At 36.6% G+C, this 24327-nt stretch overlaps 1 protein-coding gene across 1 annotated transcript in view; it reads right to left on the bottom strand.

The window, feature by feature from the left end:
- Positions 1-24327, bottom strand: part of DDAH1 (dimethylarginine dimethylaminohydrolase 1) — a gene marked incomplete at its 3' end in the record, with an annotated part of 123925 nt that overhangs the window by 35048 nt on the left and 64550 nt on the right. Inside the window, exon 2 of the mRNA XM_084241747.1 lies at positions 1702-1801. Coding sequence (XP_084097873.1) covers positions 1702-1801 — 100 coding nt within the window. The remainder of the gene's footprint in view (positions 1-1701; positions 1802-24327) is intronic.

Genomic DNA, 24327 nt, shown 5'->3' with positions numbered 1-24327 from the left:
CGCTGCACCACCGGGAGGCCCAATACAGCTGTTTTAAATCATACTTCAAATCTTATCAGTACCTGCCTACAATAAATTATCATATGGTGAAAAAAGTAGGAAGTGTGATTTATACATTTAGCCTTTAATAAAAGTCTATTTTTCTCAAATCAAATTTTATTGATCTATCATTTGTTTACAAGAGTCCATAATTCCTGGAGTACAGCTTCACAAGCTTGGTGTGTGACCCTGGCTCTCTCATGCACCACCAAAGCCCAGCATCACTACTCTGTCACATTCACCCCCTCTATTCCTTCCTTTTCCCCACTCCTCTCCCCTCTGGTAACTGCTATATTTTTCAGAGTTTAAGAATTATTTTTTGTTGTGTTCACAAAAGTCTACTTCATAAGGAAAACAAGCTGTTCTGTGCAGCTAAAGAATAGAAGTGGCATCAAGGGGAGAAACAGAATATTTTAAGTAGAACTTACAAACTGCATCTACTTGGATACAACCAGACCTGACAACGCAGCACAGGCATCTATGACAACTTGTTCTGTGTTCTTATGGTTCAGTGAGTATGGAAACCACATCCCAGAGGCAGGTCACTGCCTAGGACAGTGGTGGTACAGGTTGTGCAGGGCACCAATCCAGGAGATCCTGGATTGGTTCATATAACTTGTGATAAGACTATGTTCCCTGGAGCTCAGCAACACTGGCCTTGCCCAGAGGTATGTGCTACTGAGCAATACTCAGTGTCACAGGATAAATACCCTTCTTTTCCAGGAATGTCAATCAAATGTAAGTAATATAAAACATTATTTCATGTCAAAACAAAGATGACTATATTTGGTCTATATACACAGGCTTCAATATAAATTTCACATCAGCTAAATTATTAGCCTTTGAAGAAACTTCATGCTTTCAGTGGATCACCTGAGGCTACATTCTCAAATTCTTGTGGACCAGTCTCTGCTGTTAGGGCTACAACTGTGAAACAGAGTTTCATTCTCTGACATTTAGGGGAAAATAAATTCTCATTATAAATGAAAAATTATTATCATCTTGTTTACTAATATAACTAGAGTGAATCTAGGGATAGAGACTTTAGCACATGGTTTTATAAAACAATAATAACATGATCATAAAGAGATTAAAAGTTAAATGCTAATATTACCATTTCCTTAGTAGCACTGTTATCCCCCTTATAAAAACTAATTCTTGTTAGATCAATAATAATATTAGCAGTTTATGTTTTGTTGAGTTCTGCTACTTCATCTGGCATTTAAGCTAAGTCAATAAACATAGAACATTATTTAAATTCATCTTGCCACCTGGGAATAAAATTGTTTGTAAATGACAATTAAGATATACTGTCTCACAATGCAAAACTATGTAACCCATAAGTTCACAGTGTAGAAGAACATAGACGATGCAATCCAGAAAATGATATGGATGTACTGATAATATTCTTGTATAAAATATGCAGATATACATGTACAAAAGTACTCGAAGGACATACATTCACATATTAAAGTGATTGTCTTTGAATAGAAGATCAGTTTTGTTTTTTCTTTTGTGTTTTTTTATATTTTCCAATGACCTGCACTGAAAATCTTACTATGGTAATTAAAAAAAAAAAACCCTATAATTAAATTGAGTACATATAAGTCAGGTATTAGATGACAAATATTTTTGAAGAGAAATAAGTAAACACAACAATACCTGTGAATAAGACATCTCCACCATCTAAGGTTGCATTTTCATCTTTCATCTCTACTATATTGAGCTGGAGTTTTTCTAAGGCTTCTTTCATCATGTCAACCTGTTGAAAATGAAATGACTCGGATTAATATCCTATGACTTTCGGGCCTCCCCGGTAGCGCAGCGGTTGAGCGCTGGGTTGCGAAGCTGCCCGCGGCCTCTGCGGTGACGGTTCGATCCCCGGCTGGATCCCCGGCTGCTCCCCGGCCACCGGAGGAGGGTCCCACATGGCGCGCAGACCTCTCCTGCCGCCCGCTGCTCCCCTCAGCAGTGTACTTCGGTCCTTCTGCCTGCTCTGCTCCCCGCTCTGGCTCTGGTGAATTCTCTCACCCTCCCGCGCTTCTGACTGTACCCAGTGCATGTGTAAAACAAAACAAACAAATAAACAAATAAATAAATAAAACATGCCTCTATTTAAAAAAAAAAAAAAAATATCCTATGACTTTCCTAACAAGAAAACCAATCTTCAACTTCTGAACATCATATCGTGCTCCCAGCTGCATACATCCACACACATTCACCCTTTGTGAATATATGAATATATGTAGTATAATTTGAAGCAGTCAGAGAATAAATTATTTATAGGAAGACAATAAATTACCTATAAGCAGTGCCCATTTTGTCCTTTTCTAATCTAAGTTCAAGTCAATATTACAGTCCCCTCTTCTACTGGAGGCTGACTTGTTAGGGCACTGTTGGGCTGGTGACTCGTTAGGGCACATGAAACAAGAAAGATGGCAAAAAGAACACCAAATCCTCCTACCCCTGTCAGAAAGTACATGACTTAATTTTAATTCTTAAGTCAGTCAGTCAGAATTGCACACATACAGAGTAATACATGGAGGGAATTAATGACAACAACTAGCAATAACATTTCAGCTCACAGGACAGTCATTGTTTTCTATCCAAATATTTTCCCAAAATGTCAGAATCTAAGGTTTCTCTATAAATGTGAACTGTTATTTAAGTTTATACTCAAGCAGTTTTGACTACGTGGCTTTTAAAAATCTAGGTCCTCAAAGGTAATGAATACATACAATAATTGCTATCAAAACCAAAGATTACTTGCATGTGAATTTCAGGGATGTTTCTATGGCTCCCGGGTAGAGTCTAAGCACAAAGAGATATTCCAGTCTGAACTAGGGAACACTTCACTTTAATACAAGAGAAAAAATGAAGGCATAACAAATATCCTTTGCAGCTCACAATTTAATTCAAGTCCTTCCAGCAGCTCCCCAAGATCATTTAAATATTTCTGAAGCTCTGCACACAAATCTGTCTTTACCACAGTAAAGACATACATTGAGAAGACATGAGTAAAGAGAAAAACAGGAGCTCACATGGCACTGGGGAAAGCAGGTAGTTCTGCCAAAATACAGCACATCCAGTATACACAGTGAATGTCAATGAAGACTACAGAGACACACATACAGCAGAATAATTTCTCAAATAATAAAAATATGGAAATACTATGACAACAACCCGATATTCATGCAGTTAAAAAACATTAAAAATGATAGAAAACAAAATAAACATAACATTTCATCCTTGTCCTGGAACTCATGTACAAATTCCACAAACCAGAGTGACTCAGAACAATAAAAAATTATTTCCATGGATGAAATGGTCTTAATGTTGTAATAAATACATGTAGTGACCTCTTTTAACATCAGACTAGGTTTCCCTATGTAACAGGAAATGGAATTGTTGCTGTAGCATAAAAAAGAAGGAAAACAACACTACCATGATTTGTTGGACTACAGAGAACCCAGGGAAACACACAACTGTTTGTTTCTGGCATCTGACTCTGTGTCCATGGAAAATTCTCTGAGCTTACAGGGAGATCATGAGAACTGAGCCACCGTTACCTTTTGTTTCTATTACATATGCTAGCATTTCCAGTATAATTTAATATCCCAAAAAGTACTTGGAATTCAGCAATAACATGGATTTTGGTCTGTAAAGTTTCTAGGTAATATCTCAACTCAGGGACTTCATTCAACTCTTAAAAGTTTAAAGAGAATAGAAGTAGGGAGTTTAATGTATACCAGTCTCAGAAACATTGTATTTCTTTAAAAGTCCTATGTCTTTCAAATTAAAGTTTTAGAGAATAAAAATGTTTGTGGTTTCTTAAAAGTTAAAACAGCTGCACTTACATGAAAAAAAAAACTGGCTTTTGTGCAAAGCTGTACTTTTAAAAAAATTATTCAGTCACATCCATATAAACAAAGCCATCAGAATTGATCCATACCACAAATGTTAATGATACTACATTGCTTTCAGAGTTGTATGGACAAGTTTAAAAAATCCACAAACATCAAGTAAACAATTTTGAAAATTGTAGGACTGGGCATCAAATCGCCGATGCTAAGCCCAGGGAAATTTCTGGAGAAGAAACTAGAGGTTGAATCTGGAGGCTGTCTATGGAGAACCACATACTCTTGGCTCAGGGCTCCATGAAGTAGACAAACTCAGCTGCAAACAAGGCCCAGCACTGCCCTACCACACGAACCCATCATTAGCCAGCTATTCAGGCAGTTAGAACACTAAACATAATTATCGAAGTGGGGATTTTTCAGGAAAAGATCCAAACCATGAGCCTTCAAGCAACTGCTCATTCTGCGGTTACACAGCCATGTTTAATGTTGACTTAATTAATCTTCTAGAGGAGACAAAAAGAGCAAGTAACACACTCACCTTTCATTGAGCCACTAACTTTGCAGAATGGAACTGAGTATTACTCAGGGTGGAGAGAAACTGTCAGAACAAACAATATTAATTCCAAAGACTAAATTGAATGGGTCATGTTTAACCATGAAATTAGAAGTAAAAATGGAAAATTAGAGAAATGATAAATTAATTTTACATGTAACTATAAACTTTTCATGCTGTCCTAAAGATTTATGAGCCCTTTCTTTCTGCTTTTGTGCTACCTGCACTGTTTCCTTTTTACCTCATATTTCCATTTCTTTTTGTCTCATCTTTTCTCCTACCCTTTGCTACAGATTCCTCTCTTAGTAATAGTGGGTTCAGACCATCTCTGCAGCTCAAATCATCATCCCACAAGTTATTTTCTTCAAGAACTGTACTGGTTTCAAGAAAATCATCTTTTCCTTTGCGTCTTCCCTTTTTTTCTTTTTTCATTTTTTTTCTGGAAAAACATGTAGAGATATTGGGGTTACACATTCACAGTCAGTCTACTGGGAATATCTGTAGAGTACAGTGTTATGAACAAATGGACTCAAATCCAAGCTTTGTGACTTATTAGCTAAGTGACTGTAAATTAACTTTCGGAGCCTCAATTTTCTTATCTTTAAAAAGGGTGTTTAGGGGGCCTCCCTGGTGGCGCAAGGGGTTAAGCACCACGCTATGAAACCATCCACAGCCTCAGCAGCACAAGTTCGATTCCTGGCCGGTCAGAAAGAAACCCACATAGCATAGCAGACCTCTCCTGTCTTGCCCGCTGCTCCCCTCAGCAGTGTATTTCAGTAGATCTGCCTGTTCTGGTCTTCACTCTGTCTCTGGTGAATCCTCTCACCCCCCCGCATCTCTGGCCTATACCCCAGTTCTTGCATGCATAAATAAATAAATCTTTTAAAAAAAGCAGCATTTAAAAAATAAACAAATAAATAAATAATGAAAGGGTGTTTAGTCATAATAGTACCAACTTCCTAGGCTCCTCTGATCATTAAATACATGCAAGTCACTCAGCTCTTAGCAATTGCTCAATAAATATGAGCTATGTCTTTTATTATTTTTGATAAATACCAACTTGTGTGCACTCACTGACAAATACTTGTACTATGAAACTGGCCCACACAAGAAAAGCTGTTGCTTTTTCTTACATTTGGACAAATATCTTGTGTTTCACTATCCCTTTCCTTTCCTGAGATTTAAAATCATAGTTTTCTGTAAAGTCAGTGTAATGTTACAGCATGTACACCAAGGACACATTTAAATTTAAATCACTTGAGTTTGATTTGCTGCCAGCTCTTAGAAGCTGTCAGACTATGTGGTAGTTTTTTTGTATAATCTCTGCTTTGAAATAGCTCTCTGGAGATACTACCTAAGGCGGGAAGTGGGCTCATCTGGTAAGTTCCACAGGACTCACAACATCAGCTCAGATACAGAATGATTACAGTTATCAAAACACTACCACATTATGAGTGCAAACTGGTCCAACCACTATGGAGAGCTGTGTGGAGATTTCTGGACCTACTAAACATAGAGCTTCCATATGATCCAGCAATTCCACTCCTAGGTATTTACCCAAAGGACACAGAAACATCAATTCCAAAGAGCACCTGCACCCCTATGTTTATAGCAGCACTATTTACAATAGCTAAGCTTTGGAAACAGCCCAGATGCCCAAAAATAGATGACTGGATCAAGAAGATGTGGTACATATATACCATGGAATATTACTCAGCATTCAAAAAAGATAAACACATGCAATTTGCAGCAACATGGATGGCGCTGGAAGGGATCATGCTCAGCGAAATAAGCCAGAAAGAAAAAGAAAAATACTGGATGGTCTCACTCATAGCAGGAATCTAGAAAACTTAAATAAGGGACCAGGAAAATGAATAACTGTAAGAAAGTGAAAATCAGAATCAACAAAAAACTATGAACCAGAGACACTTTTTGGGGAGTGGGGGGCAGGAGGGGAGGGACTGGGGTCAGAAGGGGGGGGTTGAAATTGCATGGGGAATATAAAAATAAAATTTATTATTAATTAAAAAACAACAACAACAACAAAACAAAACAAAACAAAACAAAACAAAACAAAAAAACACTACCACATTATGGGAACCAATCAGTCTAAAGGATGCCCTCTTACTCAATACTTGGTCTCATTTTCTTGCCCTTTCTGTTCTACTCCGTTCTTATTTTCTTTTTTTTAATTGTTTTTTAAAATTTATTTATTTATTTATAGAAGCACTGGGTACAGTCAGAAGCGCAGGAGGGTGAGAGAATTCACCAGAGCCAGAGGGGAGAGCAGAGCAGGCAGACTGACGAAGTACACTGCTGAGGGGGGCAGCAGGCAGCAGGAGAGGTCTGCACGCCATGTGGGACCCTCCCCTGGCAGCCAGGGATCGAACTGGCGCTGCAGAGGCTGCTGGCAGCTTCGCAACTCAGCGTTCAACTGCTGCGCCACCGGGGAGGCCCCGTTCTTATTTTCTTTTGTGGCTCTTATTTTTGCCCCTCATTTGTCCTATCATGTATATATCATCATCATCCTGTCTTCTCATTGCATCTGTTCTGCGCCCTACAGGTGAGTGGAAAGAAGTGGGGATTTAAATACAGGCTCTATCACTTGTTAGCAATGTGACTTGGGATAAGTTAATTTCTCTGAGCCTCAGAGTCTCAGTTTCCTACCTTGTAAATGGCATAATCTTTTCTCTCTAATAGTGTTTATGTGAGTAACAAATAAGCTAATATACATATGTACCCAGATCAATGCCTGGCATGCTGTGTTCAAAACTAGTGGTTGTTGGTGTCATTATTTTCCACTAAACTAACTCAATGCTTGATTTGAATTCTGGTTAGCATTAAAAAAGAATAAAGATAAGACTGTATCAATTTCAGCATTAAATACTTTTGAGCCCAACTCTCCCTTTCTTCTTGCAAAATCTTCTCCAATACCCAAGTATAAAGCCTTATACATATTAATTGGAAAGCTGTATTCTTAATAGCTTGTAATAGCACTGTACTGTCCACTATTTAACTTTTTCCTTCTGACTTATTTCAGTTAGCATAATTACTTCCAGCCCCATCCATGTTGCCACAAATGGCATGAGTTTGTCTTTTTTGATCACTAAGTAGTATACCATTGTGTATATATAGACCACAACTTTTTAAATGTTCCAAGTCCCTTTAAACCTCATCATGTTATAAGAGCTTAATATTATGCTGTCATCCTATTCATACTCTTATCTAGTTCTAAAAGGTTGAATAGCAGTAAATAACTTTGTTGGTATCGAGATATATTTTCATTTTCTCAACTTGTTACTGATTTTGTTTTGCCATATAATGTTAAGGCAGATGTAGATAATACCAAGGTCATTTAAGAAGTGGATGTGATGTCTCTAGTACATCAAGGAGAAGCTAGTTTAGAACTTGCTGATGTATCAGAGTTATACTGTGTTAGCTCTGTCACACTTCATTTGTTATGTTATTATGTCTTCATGTTCTTTATTAATTAACACATCTTTGGTCACTGAGGTCACCTGAACTGGTACATTGGCTGATTTTACAACACTTAATATCTATATCATATTTTCCCACGTGATCAACATTTCAGTTTAGTAAACATTTAGTGGATTCAACTTTTTGTTTTTAACCAGGCTACAAAGTTTAAAACAACAATCCAAAGTCCTTGCTCCTGTGAAGTTAACAATCTAATGGAGCAGATATAACTTGTGAATATAAAGTGACATTACAGTGGAATATTTGTTGGGATGCTAACAATAATTACACGAGAAGAGAGATGGGCACTAATACACCCATTTGACATGAGTAAACTGAAGCTAAGGAAGGGTGACTGACTTGCTGCATTGGTCTCCTGAGCCCCTTCCATGTTCGTGTTCACGGTCATGTTCACTGTATTGTGTGATGATGTTGAGACATGAGGAGTGATGTCTTATCACTGAGCACAGTCCAAATTGAAGCTCATATCTTGTGTTTTCCAACTCTATTCATTGAAGTCCACTTAGTATTATATGATCCGTTGACAAGGTCACTCTGGGTTATACGATATCTCAGATCAGATGGATGATATTTCTGTACATGAGGGTCCTAGGTTACTCTGGTGCAATGCGGTTAAAAGACTAATCAATATGAACAGAATGTATAAACCTCATTAAGAATATTCACCCACGGGCCTCCCCTGATGGTGCAGGTGGTTGAGTGCCGTGCTGTGAAGCCGTCCGCAGCCTCTGCAGTGTTGGTTTGATCCCGGCCGGCCGGCGAGGGTCCCACATGGTGCAGCAGACCTCTCCTGTTGAGCCTGCTGCTCCCCTCAGCAGTGTATTTCGTCAGTCTGCCTGTTCTGTTCCCTGCACTGTCTCTGGTGAATCCTTTCACCCTCCCGTGCATCTGGCCTGTATCCCGATTCTTGCATAAAATAAATTAAAAAAAAGAGAGAATATTCACCCAGGATGGCCTGAATATTATCACCCCTCAACTTTTGGTAGCTTTAGTTTTTCTCAGTAGTTCATTTCTTAACTTTTCCACATGTGCTGGTTAAATTACTAAAATCAAAATTACCAAAAGAAAAAAAATAATCAAAGAGATTTTGCCAAGGTAATATTTTGCAGGTATAAGTAAGGTGATTAATCAGTTAATCCAGTTAATCAAAAGGGAGATTATCCTGGATTAGCCTGAACTAATCAGGTGAGGGCTAGCCTGAACTAATCAGGTGAGGGCTTTAAAAAGAGAGTTTAGAATTTAGAAACAGAGAAAGTCAGGGAAATAATGTATACTGGCCTGAAAGAGAACAACCTTCAGGGCAGCCTCTAGGAGCTGAGAGCAACTCCCAGTGGGTGCCAACAAACACACAAACACAACAAAACAGGGACCTTCGTCCAACAACCACCAAGAAATGATTTCTGCCAATAACCTGAATGAGCTTGGAGGAGGATGTGAGCCCCAGATGAGCACACAGTCCAGGCCACATATAGACTTCTAACCTACAAAAACTGTGAGATAATAAACGGGTGTTTTTTTAAGTTGCTATGTTTATGCTATCTTGTTACATAGCAATAGAAAACTAATAACAAAACCTCCAAACTTAGACAGATTTTATTTTTAAAAATGTCTTTGCAAAGTTCTTAGAGCAAAAATAAAACAATTACACTAAACATTCATTTCCAAGTTGTTTGTTTGGAATGGGTACACTAATTATTAAGATGTTCTTAATCCATTATTTACTGAAATGTTATTCAGTTTATATTTTAAAATGAAGAAAACAAGTTGTAATATTGATTTTTTAAAAGGTAAAATCTAATCCATGCTTATAGAAATTAAAAAGACAGAAGTATATATGTGAATATTAGCAAAAATGTCACCAGGTCTACCTCCATCAGATTTTCATTTTCATTCAATCAGTAGATACTGGGTATCTGTTGTGAATTATACACCAAGCTTAAGGTGGTCACTTGCCATAAAAAGATAGATGTGGCTTCTGCTATATAGAAGGATGATAGACAATAGTCACATAAATCAGCATGCAGTTATACACTATAACAAAGGCCATGACAATGGTAAACAATGTATTTTGAGAAATAAGTGTACATGATTAAGAAGGTCAAGGAAGGTCACTTTGAGAAAGTAATATTTAAGAAAGCAAAATGTTAATTTTAGTTATCTATTCCTTTTGGCAGGTCAGGAATTCTTAGAAACAAAATGGGTTTCTGTATGATCCTCAGGTCATAAACAGTTCACCTTAGTTTATGAAAAATTCATGAAGGATTTACTGTATTAAGAAAATGGTCAGTAGAGCTGGTAGTTATTTAATATATTAAGTCTTCAAAAGTTATCAGAGTTAAGTAAATGTTATTAATCATGTGATTATTCTGGGAACGCAAGATATTTATATGCTAGGTCAACATGAACTTTTACAATAGTAACTGTTACATGAATAAGATCTCTTTAACTGTTTTCCATAGGTTATGCAATATCTGCATTTTTATCTCACTGATCTCTTAACTTAGAGTTTTATTAACTTAAAGTGACAAGTCCTAAAAATTAATCAGGATATTTAGAATCTTGGTTTCCATATTTGTAAGATGAGAAGGCAGAGCTTAATGATGAAGTTATTTCCAAATCTAGATTTCTAAGAGTTGTAGTCTCAAAACAATTCTTGGCATTCATAAATGTTATTCTTACTGTAATCTTATTTCCTTTCCATAGAATCCCAGATGGCTATTCATGAGTAAAGTATTCTGGTGTGTAGCCAATAAGTCAGAAACAAGATGTTGGGTGTATGTGGATGGACTTGTAAGATAGGACAAACCTAAAAATGGATGAGAAAATCCCAGAATGATGGGAAGACTCAGAAGCAAAAAGGATTCCACTGGAGTGGGAAACCTGTATTTAGAAAACAGGGTATGTGAATGTCAACTGAATACAAACTGATATACTTGATACATCTATTTTTTTTTAAGATTTATTTATTTATACATACAAGAACTGGGGTATAGGCCAGAGTTTTCGGGGGTGAGAGGACTCACTAGAGACAGAGTGGGGAACAGAACAGGCAGATTGACAGAAATACACTGCTGAGGGGAGCAGCGGGAGAGTCAGGAGAGGTCTGCTGCGCCATGTGGGTCACCTCCCTGGCTGGGGATCAAACTTGTGCTGTGGTGGCTGTGGTGAGCTTCATAGGTTGCATCTTAACCCCTTGCACCACTAGGGAGGCCCCTTGATACATCTATTTTTTGAGTAACTAAAATGGCTAACAATAGTCTGCCAACACTGAGAATAATAATACCACATAGAGCACTCATAACGCCTTTCCTATGAGAAGAGAGATGCCGGGCTTTCCTTAGCTGTTAACCGCTATATTTTCTCATATCCACATATGGTATAGCAGTCTTTTTTTTTTTAAATAATAAAATTTATTTTTATATTCCCCATACAATTGCAATCCCCCATTCTGATCCCAATCCCTCTCCTCCCCTCCCACCCCCAACCCCCCAAAAGTGTCTCTGTTTCATAGTTTTTTGTTGATTCTGATTTTCACTTTCTTACAGTTATTCATTTTCCTGGTCCCTTATTTAAGTTTTCTAGATTCCTGCTATGAGTGAGACCATCCGGTATTTTTCTTTTTCTTTCTGGCTTATTTCGCTGAGCATGATCCCTTCCAGCGCCATCCATGTTGCTGCAAATTGCATGTGTTTATCTTTTTTGAATGCTGAGTAATATTCCATGGTGTATATGTACCACATCTTCTTGATCCAGTCATCTATTTTTGGGCATTTGGGTTGTTTCCAAAGCTTAGCTATTGTAAACAGTGCTGCTGGTATAGCAGTCTTAATCACCTTTGGGTTCACTCCTACACAATTTCCAGAATCAATCCTGACTCGAGAAAAGGAGGATCTAACTAACAAGAGCAAGGTCAATGTTCTGCGCCTCGGCATTTAATCATTCTTAATACTTCATCTGATTTTAGACCATATACCTCAACACTACCTTGGTTCTTTTCCCTGCAGCCCTGTTCTAACAATTTATTGGAATTTATTCTTGTGTGTGGCATCCTTCTCTGTGCTTTTCATATGGATTTGAACCTTGGTCCTGCATGCTTTATGTCATTATCATCAACAAGGAAATGGACGGCTTGAATTAGTACCTTAAAGGTAGAGAGTGATAAGACCAGGGCCTAACAGCAATTGATATTCTGTCTGTGGAAAACAAAAATATGATTTATTACCAAATACCAAAGGATAATAAGTATCAGTTGCCAAAAGGCCTGCAAAAAAAAAAAAAAAAAAAAAAAAAAAACCACACACACACAAAAAAAAAACTAGGGAACTGACAAGTTTCTAAAATTTTAAACTAATTTTCCCCAAAGTCAAGAAGCATAAAAACTTTCTGTTTATGCCATCCAAAACAAGCATCAGACATAGAGCTTGAAGTGCCCATAATTTTCCATGAATTTAAAGTTGCATGCTGCCATTTATAAAGGCAAACAGACTCAAAGTGTGCAAACTATTTTGAATGTTCAGTACAAAATTAATACACTGTAGACATTAAGGTGCTCTTCCAACAGACCCCTGCTTCCAACCCAACTGCAAGCCTTAGGTGGGTTAGATATGCCTACTTTGTGCTCCCTGGTCATTCCACTAACAAAAAGTTCTGGCTCCAGTGGACTCTCCATATTTGTTAATTGAATAAACAGTGGAATAACTTTGCAAGCCAAATATAATTTCTAGAAATGTTTAAAAAATTTATGCATAAGGCAAAAATATCCACATTGTTTAGCCAAGTTATAGTCACAAGTTGGGGAGGCTTCTTCAAGAAAACTCTTAGAGCATTTCAAGGATGAACAGTGAGAACATACCACATGAGAAAATACCCTTGGTCTATTTGTCACAATAATCACTACCGTTTTTTTCTTTACCCCACCCCCCCCAAGAATTCATTTACCCAGTCATTCAACAAATACCTATTCAGCATTTAAAATATTTTTGGCACTATTCCAGGCCCTAGGACTATATCAGTGAAGGAGATGGTCCTTATGCCTATTCTGCTGGGAGATATGAAGAAATAGACATTAAAAGAGGGAAAAAATAAGAGAATGATTTACATAGAGATTTAACTCAGGGGATACAATACGAGTGGTTTACTGTAGAATGGGAGGTCAGGAACAGCATTTCTGAAAATGTGACATTTGTGCTGAGACCTGAAAGATTGAAAAGACCTATCTGTTGCCATCACAGAAAAAGAATGTTCTAATAAAAGCAAGCACAAAAGCCCTAAGATAGAAACAAGTTTAACTTGGTCAAGAAACAGAAAGATCTAGTATGGAGCCAAAAAAAGTAGGGCAAGTGTTATGGGTTGAATTGTGTCCCTTTTTGAAGGAAAGTTGGCAGAATTTATTGATGGATTAGATGATAGGGGCGAAGGAAAGAAAATAAATAAATGACTCTTACAATTTTGTCTTGAATAACTGAGTGGATGGGTACCAATTTCTGATATGCTAAAAGCAGAGGTAAAGAGTAGGTCTGGAGAGAAAATTCAAGAGTTCTATTTTGGCCATGTTGAATTTGAAATGCCTACATCTGACTGTATTGGTGTAAACTTCTGGGGAATAGTCAGAACTGGAAATAAGATTTAGAATACAATGACATAAAACTGATATATAAAACTGAGGGACATTAGGAAAATCTCAAACTGTGCCCTTCAGGAAGTGAAATCCAGCCTTGACAATTCCTCTTAATGGTAATATTCCAAGAAAGAGACTCGAGGAGACATATTTGCTCTGTTGCCACCACAAGGTATGGTGGTTGTTTCTAGCATGGATGGGAAAATCTCCCTTTGGCAGGACGGAACAACTTGATACACATTCATCATGATGGCACAGCTACCACCAGGATAAAAGGTTTGCGTGCACATAAATGGATTGGGATGAACTTTTTTGGATGTAGTAATAGATATGTGAAGGCTTCAAGTGTTACTTCTTGCAGATTGCTGGTATGTTTTCTTGCTAAATTCAGTTTTATAGAAGCTCTAAAATATAATAGTATGAGTTTTATTCTTTCAGAAACCATCAATTTTGAAATTATGACCACCTGAACAGGAGACAAGGCAAAGCTCACTAAGCTAATATATAATCAGGGTTATACGAAGGATAAGTTTTAAACACATTTTAGATCAGTGAGTCCAAAATACATTTGTTCCTTACACAACAGGACTGAATGATTGATTGCTGTATAATTAAAACATATTATAATTTTTTTAATTGAAGTAACAACGATTTATAAAGCTGTATATGATTTGGGGGTAGAGGTTCACATCTCTCCACCAAAATACCCATAATCCTCCACCATAGTCCAAGGGTCCCCCCTTCCTTTGTTGCCTTTTCCCTTTGTTAGTCTCAATTCTACAGTCAGATTTCTAAGGCAAAACCCATTTCTTATTCACTTATTCAAGTAGGTTAACTAAAGATTTTGACTGAGAAACCCTCATTACTTTATCCTCAGTGACTGCTCTATGTGTTAAAATGAGAAAGACTGCATTTCCTTTAAAAATATTGCACTTATTAATTTTTTTACCAATTAAGACAAGCTTTCTTCACAATTTGTGTAAGTTGGTGCTTTTTCTACTGTACCCCACTGCCTAGTGCTTGAACACAGTATCGGATTAGTTTTTGGAATTATTTTTGGGGATGCTGGATTTTATTTTTTTCCTTCCTAGTCCTGTTTTTTTGTGTGTGTTATAATTAAAGCCTTCATTAGAGGTGGCTGTGGTCCATTTAGGGTTAGTAGAGTTCATAGTCATTCATTTTGAAAAGTTGCCTTCTGATTCCAGACTCCAGTCTAGCAAATGATTTTGTAAATATTCACCCTTTGTCATATGTGCAGACATTTGCTTCTCATGGAACATATTTAAAATAAGTTAGTGTAAAAACTATCATTTGGATATTTGTATGCTTAGGAAAAAAGGCTTATTTCCAACTATAGTTGTACAAAATGACTAGCTTCAAGAAATTGTCCTGTTTTTGATAATTGTCCATATTACAACATGGTGGTGACAAAAACAGTGAATAATTTCTTTTCTCTATGATCGAATCTGGGCATCCTCAGCTGGACTGAACTGCAATAGTTCAATATTTCCCTAATAGAAATACTTCAGTCAACATTTTACCAAGGAAAGCTAATTATCTAGCTAATGAGTTTTGCCTTTCCCAAATTACTTTAGAAAAATATGATCATCTCCTTGCCCTTGGTGTTTTTTTTCCTTTTTTAAAAAAAGTTTATTTCTGCTTCCAATTTATCCTTAACAAATTTTTAAATAAAACATTCATTTGAAGAATAGCCATGAGGGATATAACAGAAAGAACTTCATATCTGGTTTTGTGTCATTCTCAAAGTGCAATAACCTTAATGCCATCTAGATTCTCTTCTTAAAGGCAGAGCATGATGAAATTAGAGTCTCATAAATGTCATTCCCCTTATTTATTGCCTTTTCCTTGAACCAGGGTTGGGCTGGCTAGGATCCATTGTCTCTCAACCAGATTTATTATGGATCAGATGCATTCCATTTCACAACAGGAATGTGTTTATTATAAAATGTACAAAGCTTATAGTCTAACAAAGCACACAAATTATTGGCAAAAAAAAAAAACCCAACCAATGTTATTTAATAACGAGTATAGTTTGTAATTTTTTTGGATGAATTTGAACTGAATTTAAAGTCACATACAGTGACACTCAAATCTTGAAGTAAATCCTGAGTGAACATACTTCTCTTTATGCTGTCAAAATGAAAAGTATTTAGCAATATGCAAACATATGACCAAAGAAATTCTTATTGACATTGCATAGTTAGCAAGATTTTCTCATTGCTTCGTTTCTCCTGAAGAGGACCTCAGAAACTTGGAAAAGCAGATTAACTCTTTCAGGCCTTCAGAGCATAATTTAACACACTGCATCTTTAGTGATTAATTTCATTTATTTTTGCACAATAAGTTGAAGAATATACTTATATATACATAGGGAGAAACTAAGTGATATCACTAAGAAAGTGGATAAATTTGGCAGTTAAAAGACTACGCAAACAAGTAGATTACAACATTTGTTAGAAAAGTATGACTGTTAACAAAGTCTAAAGGAAATGTGCAACAAAGAGAAAATAGCTATGGCTGGTTTGTGCCGCTGGTGGAAGATGTTGAGAAACACCCAAGCATTTAAAACTTCATCTACTTTGTAAAATGACAGTAACCACTGCCCAACTTGGCTTTCAAGAAAGATCTATACATAGAGGACATGGGTTATCAATGAATGCTTTCTATCATTCTAAACATCCAAATATCATTGTGACTTTGAGTAAGTGAGAGTGGGCTACTGGTAGTCGGATTACATGAGTCTTTTTAGTTTATGTTATCAGCCTTATTTACCTGTTCTTCTCTCCATTCAAACTCTCATCAGTAGTGTCACTTTACTTCTATTGGTTATCTCCACAGACTGGACTTGAAACAGCTCCAGCCCTGCTTTTGCTCCTGCATGCCCTATTACTAATTCATTCAAACAATTCCATAAAGTCTGGCAGTGCAGCTACACCTGCACCAGATGCCTACCTAAGCAGTGAGTCACCTGTCTTCTTGCCCTCAAGATATTCTAGACTCCTGCTGATGTCCACAACTGCAAGGATTATCTATCAACATTCCAAGAGGACCATCTTCTTTAGACTTGAGTTAAAAAAAGGTAGCAAATCAACTCAAAATGGATCAAAAAATTAGCCATAAGCAAAGATAAACAGCTGGGACTACATCAAATTAAAGAGCTTCTGCACAGCAAAAGAGACAATAGCAAAAACAAAGAGAAACCCCACGGACTGGGAGAACATTTTTGCACACAACACTAATGATAAAGGACTGATCACAAAAATCTGCAAAGAGCTGATGCGACTCAACTACAAAGAAAATAATCCTGTCAAAAAATGGGCAGAAGAGCTAAAAAGAAACTTCTCTGAAGAGGAAATGCAAATGGCCAACAGGCATATGAAAAAATGTTCAACATCACTTGTAATCAGGGAAATGCAAATCAAAACTACCATGAGATACCATCTTACACCAGTGAGAATGGCACATATTAAAAAAACTAGCAACAACAAACATTGGCGAGGATGTGGAGAAAAAGGAACTCTCCTGCACTGTTGGTGGGAGTGCAAACTGGTCCAACCACTATGGAGAGCTGTGTGGAGATTTCTGGACCTACTAAACATAGACCTTCCACATGATCCAGCAATTCCACTCCTAGGTATTTACCCAAAGGACACAGAAACATCAATTCCAAAGAGCACCTGCACCCCTATGTTTATAGCAGCACTGTTTACAATAGCTAAGCTTTGGAAACAACCCAAATGCCCAAAAATAGATGACTGGATCAAGAAGATGTGGTACATATACACCATGGAATATTACTCAGCATTCAAAAAAGATAAACACATGCAATTTGCAGCAACATGGATGGCGCTGGAAGGGATCATGCTCAGCGAAATAAGCCAGAAAGAAAAAGAAAAATACCGGATGGTCTCACTCATAGCAGGTATCTAGAAAACTTAAATAAGGGACCAGGAAAATGAATAACTATAAGAAAGTGAAAATCAAAATCAGCAAAAAACTATGAACCAGAGACACTCTATGGGGGGTAGGGGGTGGAGAGGGGAGGGATTGGGGTCAAAATAAGGGGGTTGCAATTGTATGGGGAATATAAAAATAAAATTTATTTAAAAAAAGAATTAGCCATAAGAACTGAAACCATAAAATATATAAAAGAAAATATAGACAAAACACCACATGACATACATCTAAGTAACATCTTTAAAGACACATCACCTAAAGCAAAGAAAGTGAAGGAAAAGATAAACAGCTGGGACTACATCAAATTAAAGAGCTTCTGTACAGCAAAAGAGACATTAACCAAAACAAAGAGACACCTCACTCATAGGGAGAAAATTTCTGCACTCCAAACAACTGATAAGGGACTGATCACAAAGATATACAAAGAACTCACACGACTCAACAAAAACAAAGTAAACAATCCAGTCAGAAAATGGGCAAAAGAACTTAAAAGACACTTCTCCACAGAGGAAATGCAAATGGCCAACAGACATATGAAAAAATGTTCAAGATCCCTCATAATCATGGAAATGAAATTAAAACCACAATGAGATACCAACTTACACCAGTAAGAATGGCACATATTAAAAAAAAAAAACTAGCAACTACAAATGCTGGCGAGGATGTGGTGAAAAAGGAACTCTAGTCCAACCACTATGGAAAACTGTATGGAGGTTCCTCAGTCTGCTAAAAATGGGGCTACCATATGACCCAGCAATTCCACTCCTAGGGATCTACCCAAAGGACACAAAACATTAATACAAAAGAATACATGCACCCCTATGTTTATGGCAGCATTATTTATGATAGGTAAGACTTGGAATCAACCCAAATGCCCCAAAATAGATAACTGGATCAAGAAGATGTGGAATATACACACAATGGAATACTATTTAGCAATCAAAAGAATAAATTAATGCCATTTGCAGCAACATAGATGGAGCCTGAAGGGATTATGCTCAGTGAAATAAGTCAGAGGGAAAAAGAAAAATACCAGATGGTTTCACTTATAGGAGGAATATTGGGGATCAAGGAAAAAATAATAACAACAAAAAACTACAACAAAACAAAAATAAACAGACAACTATAAATCAGAGATGGGGGGACGGGGAGGGAAGAGCACAAGGGACTATGGAGACGGTGCATGGGTAAACTGGTGGTAGAAATTCTATGGGGACTACACCTGAGAAAAGAAAGCAAACATTGTCTATTTATTTATTTATTTATTTATTTATTTATTTATTTATTTATTTATTTATTTTAATAATAAATTTTATTTTTATATTCCCCATACAATTGCAACCCCCTTATTTTGACCCCAATCCCTCCCCTCTCCACCCCCTACCCCTCATAGAGTGTCTCTGGTTCATAGTTTTTTGTTGATTTTGATTTTCACTTTCTTATAGTTATTCATTTTCCTGGTCCCTTATTTAAGTTTTCTAGATACCTGCTATGAGTGAGACCATCTGGTATTTTTCTTTTTCTTTCTGGCTTATTTCGCTGAGCATGATCCCTTCCAGCGCCATCCATGTTGCTGCAAATTGCATGTGTTTATCTTTTTTGAATGCTGAGTAATATTCCATGGTGTATATGTACCACATCTTCTTGATCCAGTCATCCATTTTTGGGCATTTGGGTTAAAAAATAAATAAATAAATAAAACTATGTCTTATGAACTAATACTTTTCTCTACTAAATATCCATCTATATCATGAGTAATACACCTGAAAGAGCATTTTATCTGATGCTAATGTACTCCTTAAATTTCTTGTGATTAGTTTTTCTGTAATAATAATTATTGAGTATATTAAAAAATCTAATATAAAATGTTTTCCAAATTTATAAAAAAAAAGAAAGCAAACATTGTAAGAAAAATTAATTAATTAATCAATTAATTAAAAAAGGGTAGCAATCCTGCAATTCAATTTAGAAAGTACAGATAAGAAACATAAAACTACAAAACTAATTGTAATCCCAATATCATGTGTAGATACCACTGCTAATCTGTCACCTAAACTTCCAGTATTTTCTGTTAAGTATGTTTACGAGAACATTTTTTTTGCTCATACTATTAAAAGTAATACTATAAACAAACAATTGTTTATTTAAACAAAATATGGGACGTTGTTACAAGGCAAATTAAAATATTTGTACTTTAAATTGAGATTGGTTTAAAGTAGTCTTCCTGAAAAATTGTCCTTTGAAAACACTTATTTTGTCAGGTAATTCCAAAAACAATAAGTGAAATTGTATGAAACTTCAGAATACCTCAACTTTTAACCCTAAACAAAGATACAGATTTTTATGGTGGAAATAGAATTTGAGAACAACTTTATAAAACATTTAAATATTTAAAGAAACACTTCACATTCAATTAGGATACATATTAAAATTTGAGGATATAATGCCAAGTCAGAATTCACGGAATCTTTCTTCTTTAAATATACCTGAATCAGATAGGAGAAAGCATAGAAATACTTAACTGCCAAAAATTATTTCTTCTAAGATACCAGTAAAGATTTTCTTCTGCGTTAGGAAGTCTTGAACAAATGTTGAGAAAGTAACTTACAGCTGTGAAATAATTATTACATGTTGAACAGGGAGAGAGACTATTCTGAGGATATGCAGGGCAGACCCAGAAGGTACCTGGTAAATCCAGTTTCTCATTATCTTGATGACACCTGATATCCCATAATACCCAATGAGGCTGCCAACTGCTTGTCCACTGACTACATGCCATGTACCCCGTTTTATGACTGAAAAGGATTTAAAATTCATGAAGCTTGTTGAAAGCTCAACTGTCACATTCAACTCATTCCAAAGTATGTGGGGAAAAGAGCAGAGCAGACATTTGAACTGAAGCTATTACTGTGCTAGAATAACCATATTCCATTAAATTGCTACTACACCTTCTAGAAGATGTTGATCACATCAAGCATACCATAGCATTTCTTTCCTTTATACCAACTTGCAAACTTTTAGTCTATGCAATATTACTCTTTCTGGCCCTTTATTCCAAGGTTGTTCAGAATTCAAAGCACTTATTCATTAAGTTTGTAATTCCGTTTAGTGTGCTATTAACAGAATTCTTTAGAGAAGATCATGGAAAAAGAAAATCAAACTTATTTTTGGGTCAATGACCAATTTTAAAGGAAACACATACTAAACCAGTATAAGGAAAAGGTCAGGATCCATGAGGTATTAAGAAAAAAAAATAGAAAAACATTCATTTTCACAATTTTCCGACATTATTTAAAAACAAAAACAAGCCTAAGTATGGCATGGCAAAGTCCTGGTTCCCCTGTAATAACGGTGGTGAACAATACTGCCATTCATAAGAAATTAGAAAGCAAGTTTTTAAAATTAATTATTTGCGATATGGGTTCACATCTCCTCAGATGAGAAAAGCAAGGTATTTATTTGTTTATAAAAGATTTATTTTATTTATTGATGCATACAAAAACTGGGGTACAGGCCAGAGGTGCAGGGGAGTGAGAGGATTCACTAGAGACAGAGTGGGGAGCAGAACAGGCAGACTGACTGAAATACAGTGCTGAGGGGAGCAGCGGGCGAGTCAGGAAAGGTCTTCTGTGCCATGTGGGTCAGCTCTGTGGCCAGGGATGGAACTGGCAATAGCTTCACAGTGCTGAGACTTTAAACCCTTGCGCCACCAGGGAGGCCCGAGAAAGCAAGGTGTTTAACCCTCAACATCAGTGAAGTTTTTGGTTTTCCTTCCCTTCATTTATTTTGGGGTTTAAAATTGAACCTTACAGTGTTTGCTTCGGCAGCACATATACTAAAATTGAACCTTACAAATCTTGAGTTGTCTCTAGAACAAATAATAATATACAATGGATTGAATGCTTTTCACTGGCATAACTACTTAACTGTGCTGAAAATATATGAAGCTAAACATATACCTTATAAAAGTAAGCATTTTAAAAGAATCAGTTCATTGTATATATTGTTTTCCTGATGACTAATGTAGCCAAATAGTTACTCATGTGAAAATTGAGAATGTAAGATGTAAAAAATTAAAGCTTGGGCCTCCCTGGTGGCACAAGGGGGTAAGCACAGCACTGTGAAGCTATCCGCAGCCTCTGAAGCACTAAGCACGAGTTCGATCCTGACCAGCCAGGGAGCTACCCACATGGCACAGCAGACCTCTCCTGTCTGGCCCGCTGTTCCTATCAGCAGTGTGTTTCAGTAGATCCACCTGTTCTGCTCCCCACTCTGTCTCTGGTGAATCCTCTCAGCCCCCCACATCTCTGGCCTGTACCCCAGTTGTTGTATGCATAAATAAATAAATATTTTTAAAAAATTAAATAAAATATAAAAAAATTCAAGCTAAAAACTATGTTTTAATTTTAAAATTCTTCAAACAGGCCACTGTTTTCCTATAACTTCTTCCATTCAATATATCATCTAATAAAGAGGCTTAGGCGAAAGGGTAGGTCTCTCCAGGCTGAGGGTACCGGATATTCATCTCTATCCTGACAGTTTTCCAGTGGGTAGAACTGGGGTAGTATTTCTTTCCATTGGGCAGCTGATTTGGAAAAACCTGTCAGAAAAGTTTTTTTTTTTTTTCACCAGCAAAGTCAAGCTGAATAAAACTAAAATGCATTTCTTAGATTATTTGATAATTATAAATATTTGCATCCATCTTTTTAGAGTGACCAAATTAGGTGTAGTGAGTTTTTCCTGCAGTCTCCTCTCTGAAACACCTTAGGGGGAACACATAAAAACCAACTCTAAACTATGCACAAAGCCATAGTGGAGAGGAAGTAAATATTGAAGCAACAATAATATGATTCAACAAAGATAAAAATGAGTAAAGCCCAATATAAAAAGCTGTCAAGTTATAGCAATTTCTCAACCCATCAGAAACAGTGAAACACATCATAATTTTAGCAAGTATTTATTGATGACCTGATAGAAGTCAGAGTTAGATGCAGATATATGTGCAATATGCCTGTTCTGTTCCCCACTCTGTCTCTGGTGAATCCTCTCAACCCCCAACCCTGCATCTCTAGCCTGTACCCCAGCTTTTGTATGCATGAAATTCTAAATTAAATAAAAATCTCTGGAGGCAGGTTTCCAAAAGCTTTTTGCATTTACCATGTCTAAACTTCCTATGGTGCTTTTTTTTTTTTTTTAAATTGTGGTAACATTGGTTTATAAGGCATAGGGTCATACCTCCTCAGATGCATTGTCACCATACCACACCCAACATGAAGGCACCCTCAGCCTCTACCACAGTCTACTGTGCCTCCTCCCTCTTTGCTTCCCTTCACCCACTTCCCATCTTGTAGCCGTAGTGCTTTTACTACAAAAAAATATTTTCAGCCGGACACCCAGATACTAAATATGTATTGACTATGTCATGATTGCTCCATTATCTGTGAATAAATTATTTTCATTATGGTTTATCTGCAGTAAATTTTGCTTTGAGTTGCAGCACAATCATACAATGTTAACAGCTATGAGGGGTTATATAGAAAACTATCCAATCCCTTGTTTTCATAGATAATGAGGGCCATTTGAATCCCTTGCTCAAAGTCACCAGCTAGTTAGATTTCAGAGCTGTACCTTATGTTGTTCAGAACAGTGGCAGCACTATTTTCATCACATTCTTAATACTGTCCTCCTGCTTGGAAGACTGTATTCAAGTTTCATAACAAATCCATGATGTGTGTACCATTCTACAGAAAAGGAAACTGAGGCACTGAGAGCTTCTGTAACTTTATAAAAGTCTGCCTGTAGAAGCCACATCACACCCTCACTGTTAACCATTACATTATTGTTAACTTTTCTCTCCTTTTGGGGGGGGGCATATTCATACCCTATATTCAATGTGCTCTAAATGGAATTCAATTTCCCCCCAAGTCTGCTGATATCCTTATTAAGTCATAAGTGTGTTCCAAACATAGAACCTTCAAGTCACCTTTGACTTTTCCTTAGTTCCTTACTCTCCTCCATATTTCCACCACCAAAAAGCTCCTTAAACCTATGTGTGCTATAAATTCCTGAATATGTCATTCTCTAGCACCTGAACAGTTACAAAGGCTTTAACTGGTCTCCCCCTAGTGTTTTCCCTTCTCAAATTCACCATACACACAGTAGCCCAAGTAATTTTCCTAAGACAACCTAGGCATACCTGGCATCCACATTTTAAGTTTTCTTTTAAATGTAAAAAGTTTTTTTCACCTACAAATTACTCTTTGGAAACTTATACAATTATGTAAAGCTGGTATTTTCCTATATAAAAGATGATGGACTGGCTCCCATGACATTAAGTAATATGTAGTCAATAATTTAAAAATTCACAAATTGTTACATAAATATGTACCTTTATTTTCTTGTAATTGCATGTATTTTCTAGAGACAGAAAATAATCCAGGTAAATCCAGTCAAATCCAGTAATTTCCAATCATTCAAGACTTAAACTCAGTTAAATTCAGGTCCTTCCCATTCATTTCCACCTTTTTCTTTCTAGGTAACATTCAAACTAAGTATTTATACATAAAACTGTACTGTCATCTTTCAGGATTTACAGCCATCCTATTGTAGTCTAGATTCTTGGTCATGGCACTGCATGGATGAAGTGGTCATCTCTCACTGGTCTCTGGTTATACCATCCATGTTGCCTTTTCTAGCCATATATTCCAGCCCTGGTTGTAAAACCCCTTTGCCCTTTTGGCTCTATCCTTCCTCTCCTTCAGTCTCTCTTTATATCTTTTTCT

The sequence above is a fragment of the Talpa europaea genome, assembly GCF_964194135.1.
Source record: "Talpa europaea genome assembly, chromosome: 9".
Classification (NCBI taxonomy): Eukaryota; Metazoa; Chordata; class Mammalia; order Eulipotyphla; family Talpidae; genus Talpa; species Talpa europaea.
This window is presented reverse-complemented; position numbering and strand designations above follow the sequence as displayed.